This window comes from Ammospiza caudacuta, chromosome 1 (genome assembly GCF_027887145.1).
Source record: "Ammospiza caudacuta isolate bAmmCau1 chromosome 1, bAmmCau1.pri, whole genome shotgun sequence".
NCBI lineage: Eukaryota > Metazoa > Chordata > Aves > Passeriformes > Passerellidae > Ammospiza > Ammospiza caudacuta.
In genome coordinates this window covers 48,678,271-48,696,888 of record NC_080593.1, presented here as the reverse complement: position 1 = coordinate 48,696,888, position 18,618 = coordinate 48,678,271, and the positions used below count along the sequence as shown (strand labels likewise).

The following is an 18,618-nucleotide window of genomic DNA, read 5'->3' as shown; positions in this document are numbered from 1 at the left end:
TCTAGGCCGCAGGGACCCTGCTGGCTCAGGCACAGCCCGCTGTGCCGCGGAACACCCGGGTCGGACACACCCGGGGCCCCGTGCGGGCCGCGGCCCCGGCGGCTCCGGCCCGGCCCGGCCTCCCCTCCCTCAGCGCGGCCTCCCTCCGCCAGGGGGCGCGCCCCTCCCCGGCGGCGAGCCCCGCCTCCCGCCCCGCTTCCCGCCCGGCCTCGGCGGTGGGGTGAGCGCGGCTCCCGGCCGGCGGCGCCCATGGCCGGCGTCATCCGGCGGCTGGATGAGGCCGTGGTGAACCGCATCGCCGCCGGCGAGGTCATCCAGAGGCCGGCCAACGCCATCAAGGAGATGATCGAGAACTGGTAACGCGGGGACGGCCCCTCCCGCTGCCCGGCCGCGCTGCGTGGGGCGGGGGGGCTCTGCCGGGGCTGGCCCCGCGTCCCGGCCTCGCGTCCCGGCCCCGCGTCCCGGCGGGCAGCCAGGGCCGAGCGGGAGCCCGGGTGCCGAGGAGGGGCGGTGCCTGCGTGTGCTCCTACGGGAAGCAGCTCCGCTTGGAAAGCCGCGTGTCTGTCTGCTTTTGTGTTCCGGCTTGTTTTGTCGTTGTTTGAGAAACTTGTGAATTGTCTGCTTTCGGTGCTAGGTTAAGGATTCATAGATTCATTTAGGTTGGAAAAGACCTCCAAGATCGCCAAGTCCAACCATTAAACCACCACTCCAAAGCCATGTCCCTAAGCACCACATCTCCAGGTATTTTAAATACCTCCAGGGTCAGCGACTCAAACACTTCCTTGGGCAGCCTTTTCTATGCTTGACCACCCTTTCTGTGACCACCCTAATATCCAATCAGAACCTCTCCTGGCACAAGTCCAGGCTATTTCCTCTTTACCCATCACTTGTTCCTTGGGAGCAGAGGCCAACCCCCACCTTGGTACAACCTCCTCTCAGGGAGGTGAGAGAAATAAGTAGTTCCTTCTCAATAAGATCCCTCCCTGAGCCTCCTTTTCTCCAGGCTAAACGCCCCCAGCTCCCTCCCTCCCAGCTTCTTATCAGCCTTGTGCTCCAGACTCTTCCCCAGCTCTGTCACCCTTCTCTGGACATTCTCCAACCCCTCAATGTAGAGAGGGGTCCAAAACTGAGCACAGGGTTTGAGGTGTGCCCTCACCAGTGCTGAGTATAGCGGACAATCACTGCCCTGGTGCTGCTGGCCACACTATTGCTGATACAGGCCAGGATGCCATTGGCCTTTTTGGCCACTTGGGCACTCACTGGCTCATGTTCAGCCAGCTGGTAGAGCAGCACCCCCAGGTCCTTTTCCACATGGCAGCTTTCCAGCCACTCTTCCCTCAGCCTGGAGCACTGCATGGGGTTGTTGTCACCCAAGGGCAGGACCTGGCACTTTATTTTGTTGACCCTCAAACCACTGGCCTCAGCCCATCAATCTGGCTGGTCCAGATCCCTCTGCAGAGCCTTCCTACCCTCCAGCAGATCAGTGCTTCTGCCCAACTTGGTGTCATCCGCAAACTGAATAAGGCTACACTCAATCCCCTCGTCCAGGTCATGGATAAAGATATTAAACAGAGCTCTGGGGTTGAAATTGCTTTCTTTGTTTCTGCAGTTTGGATGCTAAATCTACGAGTATCCAGGTAGTAGTTAAAGAAGGTGGTTTGAAGTTCATCCAGGTTCAAGATAACGGCTGTGGTATCAGAGTAAGTAAACAAAGTTGACAGGTGTATGCTGCTGTTTGATACTACCTTTTAAAAATTATTTCAATTTATAAGTGTTTCTGATCTTAAAAAAACTCAGAAAATGATTGTTTCTTGTCCCTTTCACATAGAAAGAAGATCTCGACATCGTATGTGAGAGATTTACTACGAGTAAACTGCAAAAATTTGAAGACTTGGCTAGCATTTCTACATATGGTTTTAGGGGCGAGGTAAGCTCTTCATCAAGGTTTTGAAACTGTTCATTGCTATTATTCTGCTGTAGTGGGTTCTGCATAGTATCACATTCCCAGTACTCTTTACAGAAGCTTCTGTTTGCTGAGAGAGTCTGCCAAGTGAATATAGTTCAAAATACATGTCAAGATTAGGTGAATGCCTATAGGGAGGTATATATTCTTTTTGCATTCTGGAATAAGATTTTTCTTAATTGAAACAATGCCTCTCTTCTCAAATGATGATTCAAGAATGTACAGGTAAAAGACAGTGGAGGATTTGAGTGGGAGGTGAATCTTTGATGTCAGACATTTGTCTAAATACCACACTTAAAAGTAAATGTGCAAAATGTACAGTGGTGTTTGCTGCTAGACAAGGTTAGTGTCTCTGACCCACAGATATACTGGTTTTTCATACTCTCACAGACTGTATCTAAACTCTGGAAGAACAGTCAAGGATGAGTTTAGCTTTTCCCTAATGAATAAGATATATGAGTGTCTGTCCTGTGCTCAGATACATAGATGCTCACATGCTCCAGAGAGCAGACTGCTTGGGTCCTCTCCTCACACACTTTCAACATAATCATCTCCACAGCCAGTGGAATCTGATCCTGAGGCTGGTTTCATCTGTGTAGACGTGTCCAGTGAGTTTTCCAGGAAAACCATTGTCACCTAACGTTGTAATATTACTTACAGTCAAAAGAAGAACTTGGGCAGGAGTGAGAGAGTAGCAGCTAAAATCTTCCAGCTGCTTTCTAGTTAACATGAAAAAGAAAAAGGCACAACTGTAATAATTTTGCAAATTTCTTTTAGTTATGCTACACGTTTAACCACTTGCATCATCAAGATAACAAAATATTGGGGAAGCCAGAACAATCTCCTGGATAAAACGACTGGAAGTTTAGTATTATAGATACTAAAATTTGTTTAAGCTTTACTGACCTGCAATTTCCTTGTAAATATTTTTATTAATTACTTGCTAGTGGTATATTGAAATTTAGTGATGGTGTTTAAGGTGTGGACATGCCTCAGCATTGTGCAGAGCAAGGTTTACAAAGATGTTTTCTCTTTTCCTAGGCCTTGGCTAGCATCAGCCATGTTGCCCATGTTACAGTAACAACTAAAACAGCTGATGCAAAGTGTGCATTCAGGTATGCTGCCTATTACCCTGGTGACTTCTGCTGCATGCAATAACAAACAGATGTATCAGTTTCAGAGCTCCTGTTATGGAGGAGGGTTTGGTAAGGACAGGTATCAAAAAGACTTGGAATGTGAGAAAATATATTTTTTTCAAATTGTAAAGGTAAGCTTTAGCTTAATAATGTATTTTAAAATTGGTGGAGGTAGCGTGGGGAGGCAGGAAATCTTGAAAGAACTTCTATTTCCGTAGCTAATGTAGGTTAAACATTTGTTTTTCTACATTTCAGAATAATAAATTGCATGTATATTACGGCCATCATGTCTAGCAAATTTCACAAGTCTCAGCACAGGAACTTGCACTTAGTTTGTTATCTTACCTTTATGATATGATATGTGCTTTATCCTCTCCAAAAAGAGTTTTGGATATTCTTTTGAAAACTTAATCTAAATTATAAGCTTTTCCATTAATTTCTTAATTACCTTTAAGAAAAGGGAGTGGAAACAGAGATGTTCTGGATCTTGGTTTTTCAAAAGATTGTGCAACTGTGGCCTTTCTTGCATTAAACATTCAGGGTATATTAGAGGGAAAGAAAAAGTATATGCTTTGAATTTATGGATCATTATAACTTTGTTAGCTGAAAGACCTCTATGGGTCACAAATCTCTTATGCTCAAAATCCTGTTAGTGTCAAAGAAAACAGATCTTAGACTAAAGTCAAGAATTTCTAAAATCTTGTGGAATAATTGTTATTAGGCTGTGTCTAGCTACTAAAGAAAGAAAAAAATGCAGTAGTCTTGCCTTTGGAGGAAAAGTCTCAGTAATAGAATTTCAAAATGCATATGCCATGATCTGCCTCCTTTCCTCTGCTATTATTCCCTTTCTCCCACTTCCCCTCTGGCTCTTACAATCAATGAAGACAGTTTTGCTCTAGCAGAAAGGTGGAGGAAGCTAATTCTCAGTGTCCCAAATGCTTTGCTGGGAGGAGTGTGACAATGATGGGATTTCTTTTGTTTTCATCCTCTGTTTTCATCTGTCCATGTCTGCCCTCCTGTAAATCTGGATGACTGACAACTTCTTATTTTCTTCGTAGAGCTACTTACAGTGATGGAAAAATCAAAGCCCCTCCGAAGCCCTGTGCTGGAAACCAAGGAACTCAGATCACAGTAGGTTTTTGTGCCTGTTCTCTCTTGTTCCTTTTCTGTTCCCCTTGCACCAATTACATTGTGAGGCACATAACAGTATATACTCTCTGAAGTTGCAGTTTGTTAGGTGAACCTAGGGAGTTAAGGAATACACTGAAATTTGATTTTTCATAAACCAAAGTATTCTCAGAAAATTTATATATAAAATAATAATTAACAGGATGGATTTCAATTAATTCTGTAGTAAGAGAGAAATTTAAAAATTGTTTTTAATTGTGAACTTTTTCTTTGTAGGTTGAAGATCTTTTTTACAATGTAAATACAAGAAGGAAGGCTTTAAAGAATCCAAATGAGGAATATGCAAAAATACTAGAAGTTGTTAGCAGGTAAACTAAAATAGGAGACTCTCAGTTTTATATGCTGCCATGGGGAATACTGGGGTTCTTCAGAGGGACTAGCAACTGTGTGTTTGGTGTCATTTTGTTGTTGGTGGTGGTGATTTTATGTTTTTTTTTTTAACTATTTGTTAGTATGCAGTGTCAGATAACAGTCAGTCCAATTTGGTGTGAAAAATCCAGATAGGAAGTAGTGTATTCTGTCTATTAATTATTTGTAAGAATTCCAGCAAATAAATGGTGATGGACTTGAATGAGTGAACTTTAAATGTACCTGGGCTGAATAGAATTAATGTAAAAAGTGCTCAGGAGCATTGAGATTTGGCTGAATACAGAAAAGCTGAATGGCAACTTCACATCCCTAAAAAGGAGTAATATTTTAGTTCTTGGATATTCCCTTCCTAGACCCCTTGGTTGCTCTTTTGCTACTACTGCAGTCTTCCATAGAGTGCAGAGGTCTTGCAAGCAGGATCTGCACAATTTCAGCAAAAGAACTGCTTTATGCTTTCAGAAGACACAAAAGGTAGCAGGGAGAAGCAAGACTGTATACCAAGGTTTAGCCTATTCCCTAAATGAACTATTCAGGAGTCTCTACCGGCTCAGGCAGACTTCAGCCAGGAGGTGGAGGGTCAGATCCTGCTGCTCTGTCAAACAGGATGATTTGAAGTCTTGCTGAGTTACAGCCCTCCAGCTCATTGGTTGTTCTTTCTCATTAGGATTTTTCTATTACTTAATTTTGGGGGTTGTTTTTTGTCTTGAGTTACTGAGTTCACAGTCACAGCAAACTTTGGTCTGCATTTTCACATTTCTCATCTTGCAAGGTTCTTTGGTGTGTTTTTTCTCACAGTGCAGTAATTTCCCTAGAAATTTGAGCCAGGATTACACAGCTGTAGTGTATCAGATCTCAGCTGTGGGATCACAGATAGCTGAACTGTCTGGGTAGGGGAAGCTAGAAGGGTGGGCCAGCCATTATTCAGATGCTTTTCCGTAGTAGTTGAAACTTGATTTTGGTATACTGAGGATCTTTTGATGGGGTTTTTAGTTAAACCAGTTCAGTGAAACTGAAAAAACTGGTCTGTAGAAGTTGATCCTTGAATTTCCTATGGTTATAGTCGAGTTCTAAATAGGACACACTTTTTTAAATTTTTTTTTTTTTTTTTAAAGCTATTCAGTTTGCAAAAGCTCCGCTTGGCTCAAATTGCATTACTGTCTAACGGGAAGTGAAATTGCTGGCCCCCATTACTAGCTGCTTTTCACCAGTCAAGGGAAACAATTACCTTTTGTTCCACATAATGCAGACTTACCTTTACCTGTTTTTCAGGTATGCCATCCATAACTCAGGCATCAGCTTTTCAGTTAAAAAGGTGTGTAGATAAAGTTTTTGTAACTTTGCTGTGTGTCTGTATGTGCCTGTGTGTATATATACATAATATGTATATCTGAAAATGCCAGAAAATTTGCACCGTGTCTTTTGCAACAGGATCAGCACAGAGAGCCCTTTCCTTATAATGAAATGTTGAAGGGTGTGTTGGTGCAGTTTGGATAGAAAGCACATCAGTTAGAAGTAAACAAGACAAAAATATATTTGTCAGGAGTTTGGAGGATTCTGTGGCCAATGGTATATTTGGTTGAGCTTTATGTGTTGTTTCAGCTTCTCTGGAGAGCCTGATTACTAAGTGCTGTATGAAAGAGGCTGGGGTAGATTATCTTTGTTCTGTGCCATTCTTGATAATTGTTTACTGAACTGAGTTCAGTAAATGAAGTGTTTCTCACTTTCCAGGGGGGAGTTACTAGCCTCAGTGGGTCTGATGTGCTCTAGCTGATCTTGTAAACATGTACCATTTACCATCCATTGCTTTTCTGAACATGAATAAGTAAATAATACAAAACAATATAATGACGTTCTGTTATTCCCTGTAGTTTTTTTTAGAAATGTTATTGCTTAATTTAAAGTATTTCTAAAACTTCCTCCAGAAAGATGAATTGATTGATACTCATTCCTGCTCTCTTTAGCAAGGTGACACCATGTCAGATGTTAGAACCTTATCCAATGCCTCAACAGTGGACAACATCAGGGCCATCTTTGGAAATGCTGTTAGCAGGTACATTGATGTTAAATTTCCTTTTGATATGAGGCTTTCCAGTGAATCACCCTCCCTTTTCTCTTTAAAGACCATGGGCTTATGATAACCTTTATTGCTTCCTTCATGGTTAATTTCAGAGAAGAGGGAGTGCTGCAATTAGAGAGCTCTTCCTTCTTTTCAGAATGTGTGCCTTTTTTTTGTGCACCGAAGGGAGAGGAAAGTTGCAAAGTTATTCCTTTAATGCACTGAAAAGGAACCATCTGCTTGTAACTTTCTCTGCTCATGTAAAAACAGCAAGCCAAACCTGTGTTCTCTACAAGTTCCTGGCCTCTTCCTATACCATGAACATCTTACCTCTTCTTACTGTCTGCTACCTGATAAATTTGGAAGCTACTCATATTGTTTTTTTCTGAAATATTATGGTTTCTTATTTTGACAAAAGCTACATTAGTTGAAGCTGTGTAAATCAGATAGAAAAATCAAAAAACTAAAAGATCATCTTTTGAAGATGTATCTGCCATTTTAGGAAAAATTCTCTTTATGAGACTTTCAGCTGTGAAGAATCCATTGTATGTATTTGTCCCATGAACAGCTGGGTGTCACTTTGATTCTGTTCTGTCACTGACTGAAGTCAAGCTTCACATTTAATGGATGTAACTTCTAATTCATGAAAACAGTTTAGGAAGCACAGCAAAATAGAGAGGCTGCGAAGTAATGAGGTTTGCAGTGTTACATGTATTTCTTTGCTGTGCATTTGTTTTTTTCTACTATGGATAGTAGCTCATTTGATAATGATTTCAAAGTAAATGTTTTGATAATTTCTTTTCAAACAGCAATCTACCCAGTTTAAGATGGTGTTAAGAACTGAACAAATGGCACTTGATATATATATTGAGGTTAAATTGGAAATAAGTAGCAGTAGCCCTTAAGTCTGTTCTGTGTTAACTTTAGAAGTTGGCATAATGCCTTCCTAGAAAGCTGTGCTCACAAAGTGCTGAAGTGGATTTTCCTTGACTAATGTATTATTAAAATTATTAAAACTGTTATGAAAATAGTTAACATTAGGATCTATGTGCATGAGCAAGAGAGTTTTTACGTTTTAATGACTTCTTAACAGACCACCAAGACATATTAGACTGATAATAGTGGACAAAGTAGTCCAAAAAAAAAATGTTTGTTCTTCCTTGGCTGCAGACAATTTTGAAGGGTTCTTGTCAATCACTGTCAATGACTTAAACAATGAAATGCATACTGGAATTATCAATAGATTATAATGCTTTGGATATTGTGATATGTGACAGTATTAAAAAGATAATGGAGGTAATTTTACAGATTCCAACCACACAACATTACCTGTTTATACTTAAGAAGAGGAAATGATGCAGTTTAGGTTAAATAATTACCATGTCCCTCAAATAATTCTAATGTTTTCATTAACTGTGATAGAAGATGTATCAGTATATGAAGTAGTGAGACTTGAGTAATAGGCCCTAAGCCAAAGTTGACCTTTAGATGAACCTTCCAACCATATGTTATATGATATTTGTATCTGCTCATTACCAAAATATGCATGATCATTAGCAAAATATGTAGTGTGATAAGAACATATTTTTCTTTCCATATTTAGAGGATGGACAAGGCCATGAAATCAGACATCTGACATTGTTTGGAGGTATATGGACAAAGCCAACTCCCTTGGTTCCTCCTTGAGCCCTGGCCAGGCTTTGGGTGGAACCCAAGAGGAGAATGAAACCAGATGTTTCTGCATTAGAATTATGTGAGCATTTTATTCAACAATATAAAAGCTGGACCCTTTCCCATCAAAGGTGGAGTCTTCACCTGTGTGTGGTGAAGACGCCCTGTGATGACACACTGTGTAGGGTTTCCCAGTTACCAGGAGTGGTTCCCCAGTCCTTTGCTGTGACCAGGGCTCCTCAGCTGATGTATGTATCTGGATGATGGTAAAGTGTTAGGGTAACTGGTGATATATCTTCTTAATCTTCTATAGTAATGATTAGGTGCATTACTTTTATTATCCTTCTGTAATTCTTTGCCATTTTGAACTGTAGTTAATTACACTCTTCCCTTAAAGTTGGTGCCTGTGTCTTTTGTGCTGACCCTGCCAACTGGCAAAACAGAATATCATTGCTTGTGAGTACTGTTTAAAATTTATATCAACAGAAGAATTAATCTTTTTGTTTGTGTTTCTGTCAAACTTAATAGGGAACTCATAGAAGTGGGCTGTGAAGATGCAAATCTGGCCTTTAAAATGAAAGGTTACATCACGAATGCAAACTACTCTGTGAAGAAATGTATATTTTTGCTCTTCATAAACCGTAAGTTTAAAAAAAAGCCAGCATTTCGTACAGTCATATGTTGCTTACATAATCAAAAGAACAAAACTTTCTGATGACCTACAAAGTGCATGAGCATTCTTAAAAACATTTTTAAGAATAAATATTATAGTTAATTGTAAATCTTAAAGTGTTTTTCAATTTGTAATGTGCATCACACTTGGCACTGTATTTAGTGGAAAATAGCCAAGACTGGACCTAAAGAAGCTTTGGTGTATCGAGGTTATGGCTGTGTCCTGCCAGCTTACACAGATTGATTTCTCTTCTGTAGCAACACTGGCATGGGTTGACTGTATGAAATAATGAAAGGTAGCCTGGTTATTTCAGTATTTGTGGGAAAAAATACCTTTAAGTGTAAAACATGTTGAGAAAAATACTGTCTATTCCTGGGTTTATATGAAGAATAAATAGGCCCTGGGGGAAATTGGGTATAACAGACTCCCTTTGGAGGCACAAAGATTGGAGATGTTTGTCAGAAGGAGGAGCTGGGCACTGTGCAGGCTGTGGTGGCTCCTTGGAAACAGCGCTGTGTTCTGTGTTTCAGATCGGTTGGTAGAGTCAGCCGCTATGCGCAAAGCCATAGAAACTGTGTACGCTGCTTATTTGCCAAAAAGCACGCACCCATTCCTATACTTAAGGTAAAGTAATAGGAAGAAGTAGCCTTTTAATACTGTCCTGTAGGATAGAACTAGGGTGAGTAGGTTTAGAAGGACATTTCTGTTCCTCATGATAGCGTTAAGCATTGCACTGAGGTAATTAATCTTCAGGCAGGAGATAATTAAATAACATTAAGGAAATCCTAAGAAGACAGGCCTTATTTTTAGCAGTAGTGAGTATCTGTAATTTCAGCTGAAGTCTTTTCCTATTAATTCATGAGACACTGCAAGTAAAAGATATTTCTAAAAGTGGGTTTTTGTAGTTGTACAATGCAGAGGTTGATTTAAGCTTACCTATGTAAGCTCATTATGGTGAGGGATTTTGGATTATGTTTTAATTATCTAAACAAGTCTAACTGTAATATAACTTCAGCAGGTTTCATGATCATTTTGACTTCTTTGTGTGGAATAACATTCCCAAGCCTGACAAATGTGAACCAATTTTTGATTTCTCTGCCATCCATGGGATATTTTAGATTAACTTCTTTTAAAACATTTTGCAGCCTGGAAATAGCCCCCCAGAATGTAGATGTGAATGTGCATCCTACAAAACACGAAGTCCATTTTCTTCACGAAGACAGTATTCTGGAGCGTGTGCAACAACACGTAGAGAGCAAGTTATTGGGCTCTAATTCCTCAAGGATGTACTTCACTCAGGTGAGGACATCTATGTAGTGATGGCAGTTCTGCATTATTTTAATGATCAGGGATAATTTACTCTGTTCAATAGTAAAATCTTTGCAGATATGGCACTTATCAGTGTTGTAGTGGTACCTTTAGATCTTTGCTCTGTTTCAAGTTACCAAGTTACTTTAAAATACCACTGATAACAATATGGCAAAAGAGAGGAGAAAAACTATGAGAACATTTTAAATACATTTCTGTCAAGTACCTGATTAGTTGTCTTAATTTTATATTAGCCTTCAATGTGGTAAATTGGTTTTTTTTTATTCTGTCCTGGTTTATGTGAAGAAGATGTGATTGAAGAAACTGTTCTGTGTATTTGGTAACATTTGGATTTAATCTTACCAGAAAAAAAGTCAGGAAGATACTCTACTCTTTCTTTATGTGAAGCATAGCATAAGAATTACTATAATTTTTATACAAACTAATTTCCTTGTGATTTTTTTTTTACATTAAAGATTTTTTATTTTGAGACAGGAATGGTAACTATTGATTTTAACGGCCAAGATGATGATATTCACTCCATGTGGATAGCAAGTGCAAAGCTTGTGGCCTTTTAAGCAGTTGACACTGTGTTGCTGGGGGTTTCAAATTTGCCTCTGGGCAGTAAGATACAGTGAGAAGTGTGACTAATCTTTCTAATTCTTCTTTTCTTATTGTTCAATCTCTTCTCTTTGCTTCCTCATGTCTGAATGAAGACATTGCTTCCAGGGGCTGACTGCTTTTCCAATGACGTTGTAAAATCAGCAGCAAACTCTTCAGTGGTCACCAAGGGAAGCAGTGATAAAGTTTATGCACATCAGATGGTCCGCACTGATTCCCGAGAGCAGAAACTGGATGCTTTTCTTCAGCCAGTGAACAACCCCCTGAGTGCAGGCACCACTGAAGTGACAGCAGAGGTTGAGGCAGGACCTCCAAAGGGTGCAGAGAGGCCCCAGGATGCTGAAATGGAAGAAGTCAGTGACCTGGTTGAAATGGTTGATGTTCAGGAGGATGCAGTGCAGCCAGAGAGTGGACACTTGTTCCCTGAGACTGTGCCTTCTAGGTAGGTCCCACCTTTCCTGAACTGGGGCAAGGCTACCTATTTATTTCATGGCATAGCTCTGAAACTATAGATTTTTCTGATCTCTTTGGGGTTCTGCTTTTACAGGAGGGAAAAATTATCAAGAATAACTTCATGATGTTTTATTGAGAAATTAAACCTAATCTGTGAACTGTAAATCATATAACTTGTGATAAATTTTGTGACTGGAATAGTGTTTCTATGCATACTGAAAGGCAGGAAGGAGTGTAAATGGTGGCATTAGTTTAGGGAGATCATGCTGGTCTGTCTCTTTCTGGAACCCTTCCTTTTCTGAGGGATAGAAACTATATCACTGAATTTGACAGGCATTTCCCTAGTAAAAGCTAAAGTGCTATAAATTTTTTATAGCTCCTGTAGAAGATGTTTCAAGAGGCCAACGTCTTCTGAGGGAATCTGATTCCCTCTCCCCAGTATTACAGAAAAATGGGTATGGAAAAAAATTGTTAGAAATAGGAACATTTTTGATGTGTCCTTTAAGGCCAAATTTGCTTGGTGCTTAAGCAACAGCTGCCTAAGGTGATTGGTATTGGTGTCACAAATTCTCCTAAAATTCTGAACTACCCTTTCCTAACAAATTATTCCTCAGAAGCAAAATAAAACTGTCTTTCTGGGAAACTGTCTGCATTTCCTGTGTTAACATACAGCATGTGAATTGTGCATCTCATCTGTTGCTGTGTTTGGCTTAAGTGATAGGAGAATTTAACATAATTCCTTTTGTTTTGGTATTGTAGGAAGAGACCACGGGAAGACATGGATGTAGAATTGGAGAAAGATGACACCAGACAGGACATGACTGCTGCCTGCACCCCTAGAAGAAGAATTATCAACTTGACCAGTGTGTTGACTCTCCAGGAGGAAATCAGTAGCCAGGCACATGCAAGTAAGCATGACTTGTTTCTCAAAATTACTGTTATTCCACCGCTAAATATGACTGATCAAAGTGGGAAAAGGTATTTAAAAGGAGGCCCAGGGAGCTTACTGTGCTGCTAAGCAAGTTTTTAAGAAAAACTTGCTTTTTATTATTTTTATTTTTATTTTTATCCATTCCACTGAAATGGTGAGACTTATGAAATACTCTCTTTTTTGTTAAGAGTTGTTTTAGACAAAGGTAAAAGGTTTGTGAATCTTTCTAGGGTGTTTCCCTCTTAACTCAGTTGCCTCTGAAGGCAAGTTACACTGACTCATACCCTTATTATTCATATCTCTAAATGCTAGGAATCTTACATTCCAGGGCTTTTGTTGGATTTATTTTGATTTTTCTGGTTGTAAGAATTGGGGATGCTCCACACAGACATCTGTAATAAGTAACTTTTCTATAAATTGATAAGAATCTTAAAGTTTAGAAAGCATGAATTTTTACTTTATTTGTGCTTCAGTAAACATTTTGCAGAAGACTGCTAATTCTGACCCAATAATTCCATATCTGACAGTCACTGTTTAAATATTGAAATCAAAGAGTTGTCTCAGAACCTTAAAATACCCAAAAATATCTTAAAATTCATGATAAAACTTGTGAAGCTGCCTGAGGTTGTGTATCATCTTCACATCTGTAAGAAGTACCTAAAAGAGACTTTGGGAAGAGAGAAATCTTTTCTGGGTCTGTTACATTCCTTTAGAAAACATAGCAGTGGAATTAGTGAAATTAGCATAGTGCTTTGTACATGCTGTGACTGCAGTGCCAAACATCTGTAATAAGGTTTCTCCCAAGGATGGCAACTAGTGAATTTTTTTTTATGGAAGGTCTAAAAGGAACCCTTTTATGAAATCTGACTTCTTATACCTTTCCCAGTCTTCTCACTTATACATATTAAAAAAAAAATTGTAAGAGAAATAAAAGAAATTATGAAAAAAATATTATGGACCTATTCTACCACACCTCTAGAATTTACTTTGATAATATCTAGATTGTGTTGCAAAGCTGGTTTACACCTGCAGTTTTTTCACCAATCTCCTGTGGCTGGAAAATAATTTTGGAAGGCTATTCAAACAAAGGAACTTTAATTTTTTTTTTCTAATTTGCATTTGTAGTTTAAATGTTAAATAACTCTTCTTCCTTACACTTTAATAGTATGAGTATTTTTTTATTAATATTAAAAATATTAATATTTCAAAACTTATGAATAATTGGTCATACAAGGATATAAGAAGAAGCAGGGGTGTAAGAGTCACTGAACAGTATCTGAGACTTTCATGCTAAAAAGACACAATCCACTCAACTAAATAAATGAGGGCAGGGTTGCAACTATGAAATTACAGTCTTTTGTTTCTTCCCCACCTCTCTGTTGTTTCAGAACTCCAGGAGATGCTGCATGAGCACACATTTGTTGGTTGTGTCAGTCCTCAGTGGGCTCTGGCCCAGTACCAGACAAAACTGTACCTTCTCAACACAACAAAACTCAGGTAAAAGAGTCATTACACCTGTTGGCAGCTGAAATAAGCAACAATTGTGAAGCTAATTAGAAGAAGGAAGGCAATGACAGGGAAAAGAACATTGTTCTCTTGTTGCCTGTATGAAAAGTCATGAGGATAAAGATTAAGCAGTCCATTCAGAACAGTGGGAACAAGTCTGGCACACTTGGGAAAAGCTGCAGGGAATCAGTGTCATTAAAATGCCAACTACTGTATTGTGTGCTCACAGACAGTGGGAAGGGAAAGGCTTTTTCTTGCTTCATGATGATCTAGATAACCTATGATCATCCTCATGATTCGCTGCAGGATCATCTACAGCACATTGTATAAAGCAGAGGCTTCAGAAAATTGCTGGAAAACATTGTATCCAGTTGGGTTAAAGAGTATCTGCAGGACATGAAATTTGTAATTTTGCCTGTGCCAGCCTTACAGGCTCAGCTGCATAAATTTTTGTAACAAGTCAGAGAATAGACTTGAGATGGACATGTCCATTAATTTCCCAGTTCCTTTGCATTTCTTACAGTGCTGTAAAGGAGTAAAGAAGTTGAAATACAAATTATCAGGGAATAAATTGATAGGGATTGGATACTTGAGTATGTAACCTTTCTGCACCAGTGTGGCTGATGATGTCAGAAACCAAGAAATAGATTTAATTGTTAATATCTAGATAATGCAGGTGAACCCCTAAACTCTTCAGTTAAAGTAAGACCATTATAAATAAGACTAGATATGGATATCTGATGTTTCCAGGATGATCCTTACTTTCCCCTCTTAATTATGGTAACTTGGAGATATGCAATCCTGTCCATATAATTACTTTTTGTGCTTCAATTTAGCCAAGAACTCTTCTACCAGATACTTATTTATGACTTTGCAAACTTTGGAGTCTTAAGGTTGTCTGTAAGTATACTTTTACATTATATCCTATAGATTTTTTTAAATGTATTTAAATATGTCTGTCCTTTCAGACAAATGCATAGTTTAGGTTGCACAGTCAGGTTGGCTTTTGTCCATTACAGGAACGTTGTTTTGTTTCTCAGTAAGAACAGAATGTAGAAAACTTAATAATCTTGTAGCTGCTACTGTTAAATTGTCATCATGCCTGCTTGTTATTAGTGTCAGTTGTAGTTATTCAACAAGTTTTGCTGTTGCTCATTACATTGGGACAAATAATTAATTTGAATATACAATCAGCAGAAATACAGTGTTGATTGCCAGTGTTTATCCTGTAAAATATCACAGTGCTCAGTGGGATTGTGGATGGCAGAAAAAGAAGAAAGAAATTCATAATTCATATATTTTTATCCTGGTTACTTATTACTGGTTAAACAGAACTGTTAGTTCTGCAGGCCAGAAATAGTGTATTACAATTAATTAGTATGTGAAGGAAGAAGTTACAGCCTTCCAATAGAGTGTGCTGATCATTAAACAAAGTTTTGCCTTCTTCATTTTCAGGAGCCAGCTCCTTTATATGAGCTTTCAATGCTTGCTTTAGAAGATCCTGAAAGTGGCTGGACAGAAGAAGATGGCCCAAAAGAAGGGCTTGCTGAGTACATTGTGGAGTTTTTGAAAAAGAAGTCTGAAATGTTGAAAGATTATTTCTCTCTTGAAATTGATGAGGTGACTGCAGCTATTACTTCTGATAGTAAATAGATGGTGGACTTGGAATTATGTTATGTATATGGTTGGATTAGATCTTAAAGGTCTTTTCCAACCTAAATGATTCCGTAGTTTTACATTTTGGTGACAGATGACTGCAGTAGTTTGCTTGCAGTGCTTACCATCACTAAGAACTAGTTCCAGTAAGATTTTAGGTGGCATAACCCTTTCATTTAAAATGCTCAGGACTTGCTGCATGTAAGAAGGTTGCTACACAGTTTCTATTTAATTAGTTACCACAGTGGGTCCTTGCTCAGGCAGGGTCATCCTGGAGCACATGGCATAGGATTGTGTTCAGATGGTTCTTGAATATCTGCACTGAGGAAGACTCCACAGCCTCTTGGAGCAATCCATAATTCAAGCATTGCTTCTATAACTAGAATGCAGACCTCTTAACCAACAAGGTGTGCATCTTAACCAGCTCTCAAGTTCAGGCAGGGCTGCAGCACCACTGTGCTCTCAATGTGTCTTTTTTTGTGTGGCTTAAGGCATCCCTTACTTTATACAAAAGTGAACAGCTTCATCAAGCCCAGGCACTTCATTTGGATATTTGCCTGGCATCTGGGAAGTGGCATCTGTGTAACCTGGAGCTAGAGAAGGTTGAATTCAGCCACTCCCTGAGCTGAGTGGCTTAATTCATGCCTTGTGAAATTAAACACCACCAATAACTCTCTTCAGGCAGTGTCTGCCTGGCTGACAGGGCTTTAAACACTTGTAAGGCTCACTGAGTATCATTCTTAAAATACATAAGCTTTGGTGCATTTACTGCAAAAAAGAACTTTTTTCTTTTTTTTAACTGACCCAGCAGTATTGCCTTGCAGGAAGGAAATCTTACTGGGTTGCCACTTCTGATAGACAACTATGTCCCACCACTGGAAGGACTGCCTATGTTTGTCCTGCGCTTGGCCACAGAGGTACATTCTCTAAAGGATTTTATTAATGCACAATTACTTTTTTTACTTTAGGCAATTCCAGCCTGCCTTTTCAGTTTCTGGTGCAGCTTAAATGTACACATTCCAGGTGCTGTTCTGTGGTTATTGATTAGTTATGCTTTGCTTTTGTATTCATAACTAATGACTGACTGAGCCTCTATTTTGATTTAAAAGCCTGCATTTCTACCCTCTTCTTTGATTCTATAACTTCACCTTACCAGGACAGAAATAGCCAACACATTAATATAAATTTTCCTTATTAAGAATCTCTATATTATATAATTTTCCATATTAGGTCTCTGTCTGATACCCAGATTCTATAAAATTACTTTTTTTTATTGTAACAGGTAAACTGGGATGAAGAAAAGGAGTGTTTTGAAAGCCTGAGTAAAGAACTAGCCATGTTCTACTCCATCAGAAAGCAGTATATAATAGAGGAAACCAACCCAACAAACTCTCAGGTACTAGAATACTGTAACTAGTTCTGTGAGCAGAGAAATAACAACATACAGAAAACTTCTGCTCTTTCAGATGTAGACTTCTAATACCAGCTCTTTCAGGGAACTGAATCAAGTAGCAGTGTGGCAAGATTCTGAAAGAATGTGGCTTAAATTTTCTGAAGTATTATACATCTTGCGGGAACCTTTTAGCTTTGGGCATTGCAGTGTACTTAATATTATTACAAGCATCCTTGGCCTCTGAGTTGGGAATGTATTTTTTATGGTGTATTTCTATAGAAGAATAAGGATGCATATAAATTACAAGTACTACCCGATTGTGTCTAAATATCTGCCTATTGATTAGTTAAGCTCACCCATTCTGCAAGTGACTTTACAGAGCTTAGAAATGACTGTATAGAATGAACTTTTCTAATACCAGCAGAATTTTACAATTGCTGTAGTCTTACATAGTAAAGTTTTTAAGGCATGCTCTCCTCTGGTTAAACAGAACCTCATTTTGTTTGTCCTTGTTTTCCTGTATTTCAGAGTGAAGAATCAGAGTCTGGTTCAACAACATGGAAATGGACTGTGGAACATGTGCTTTACAAAGCTTTTAGGACTCATCTTTTACCTCCTAAACACTTTGCAGAAGATGGCAACATTTTGCAGCTTGCTAACCTGCCTGACCTGTATAAAGTTTTTGAAAGATGTTGAGCAAGCAGTTATTAAAGACTGTTTTTATAGATAGACACCATTCAGTTTTCTTAGTAGAAGCTAAAGCTGGAATCTTGATAAAGGAAAGAAAGAGGGGATTTAGTACCCTACTGAACTGCTAACATGTCAGTAAATCATCTATTTTCCTTCTGTTGATCAAAGTATAAAAAAAATATTTTTGCTGTGTCTAACCCCAATGAAAATCCCTAAAATAAAATCTCCACTTAAACTCTGAGTTTCCCTATTAACCAGTCTCGCTAACAGAATACACTTCTGCTGAAGAAAATATACTGGGTTAAGTGATTGTGGAAGAAAATGGAGCTTAATTTAGTTAAAATGTGAATACTTTAACTTTGCTTGCCTCTGGAAATCAAACCGGGTTACCTGCATTCCTTTGTTTTAAGCATGAGGGTTGTCTGACAGTACTTGCAATAGGAGTGTACATGCAAAGGATTTAAAATCATCTGTTACTGCACAAGTTAGCCTTGCAATATTTCAGGGCCCTTGCAGAAATAAGGGAAATCCCTTCCCTTTTAATCAAAGAGTCAGAGAATAGAAATGGGAATGTCCTGGCAGATAGTAAATGAGCACGCACACATAATATTCATTGTCTCCTATTTAATGACTAGGGCTTGGGAGGTCTACTTCCTTTGCATAAAAAATGCAGGAAATCTTTCTTGCAAAGTATATTTTGAAGTTAAGATTGCAATAAACCATCAATCAAAACATTCTTGTCATAGATACATGACAAGCAGGTAATGGTATTACTTTGGTTAACAGCTTGCTTGGGCTATTTTTCCTTTTAAATCCTTGATCAGACCTGCTTCTTGAAACAAAACTTCTTAAATCTCATTTTGAAGCCCAACAAAAAGAAAACCCAACACATTACAAAGAGCACAAAGCTGTCACAGTCATGCCAAGCAATTTAGTCCATTACCATGGGCCTTGACATGAACAATCATCTCACCTGTATATGAATCAAAATCAAACAGCTTTTT

General features: G+C 39.0%; 1 protein-coding gene across 4 annotated transcripts; it reads left to right on the top strand.

Moving 5' to 3' along the window:
- Positions 1 to 216: 216 nt before the first annotated feature.
- MLH1 (mutL homolog 1) lies at positions 217 to 17,849 on the top strand. 4 transcript variants are annotated; one of them, XM_058800864.1, is made up of 19 exons: positions 217 to 356; positions 1,610 to 1,700; positions 1,829 to 1,927; positions 3,005 to 3,078; positions 4,158 to 4,230; positions 4,504 to 4,595; positions 5,926 to 5,968; positions 6,618 to 6,706; positions 8,912 to 9,024; positions 9,587 to 9,680; positions 10,202 to 10,355; positions 11,081 to 11,427; positions 12,198 to 12,346; positions 13,758 to 13,866; positions 14,712 to 14,775; positions 15,331 to 15,495; positions 16,356 to 16,448; positions 16,814 to 16,927; positions 17,453 to 17,849. In XM_058800864.1, the coding sequence occupies exons 1-19, from the start codon at positions 250 to 252 to the stop codon at positions 17,618 to 17,620; spliced, it is 2,238 nt and encodes a 745-aa protein (XP_058656847.1). In that variant the 5' UTR covers positions 217 to 249; the 3' UTR covers positions 17,621 to 17,849. The 4 variants fall into 4 exon arrangements, with proteins under 4 accessions (XP_058656847.1, XP_058656865.1, XP_058656856.1 ...); XM_058800873.1 differs by lacking the exon at positions 217 to 356 and adding an exon at positions 708 to 741; XM_058800882.1 differs by lacking the exon at positions 1,610 to 1,700 and having other exon boundaries at positions 297 to 356.
- Positions 17,850 to 18,618: the final 769 nt, after the last annotated feature.

Excerpts from the sequence above, each read along its gene's own strand:
- MLH1 (XM_058800864.1), top strand. The coding sequence starts at position 250 with ATGGCCGGCGTCATCCGGCGGCTGGATGAGGCCGTGGTGAACCGCATC. Across the intron at positions 10,356-11,080 it reads CAAGGATGTACTTCACTCAG|ACATTGCTTCCAGGGGCTGA; the intron begins GTGAGGACATCT and ends GTCTGAATGAAG. Across the intron at positions 13,867-14,711 it reads CTCAACACAACAAAACTCAG|CCAAGAACTCTTCTACCAGA; the intron begins GTAAAAGAGTCA and ends GCTTCAATTTAG.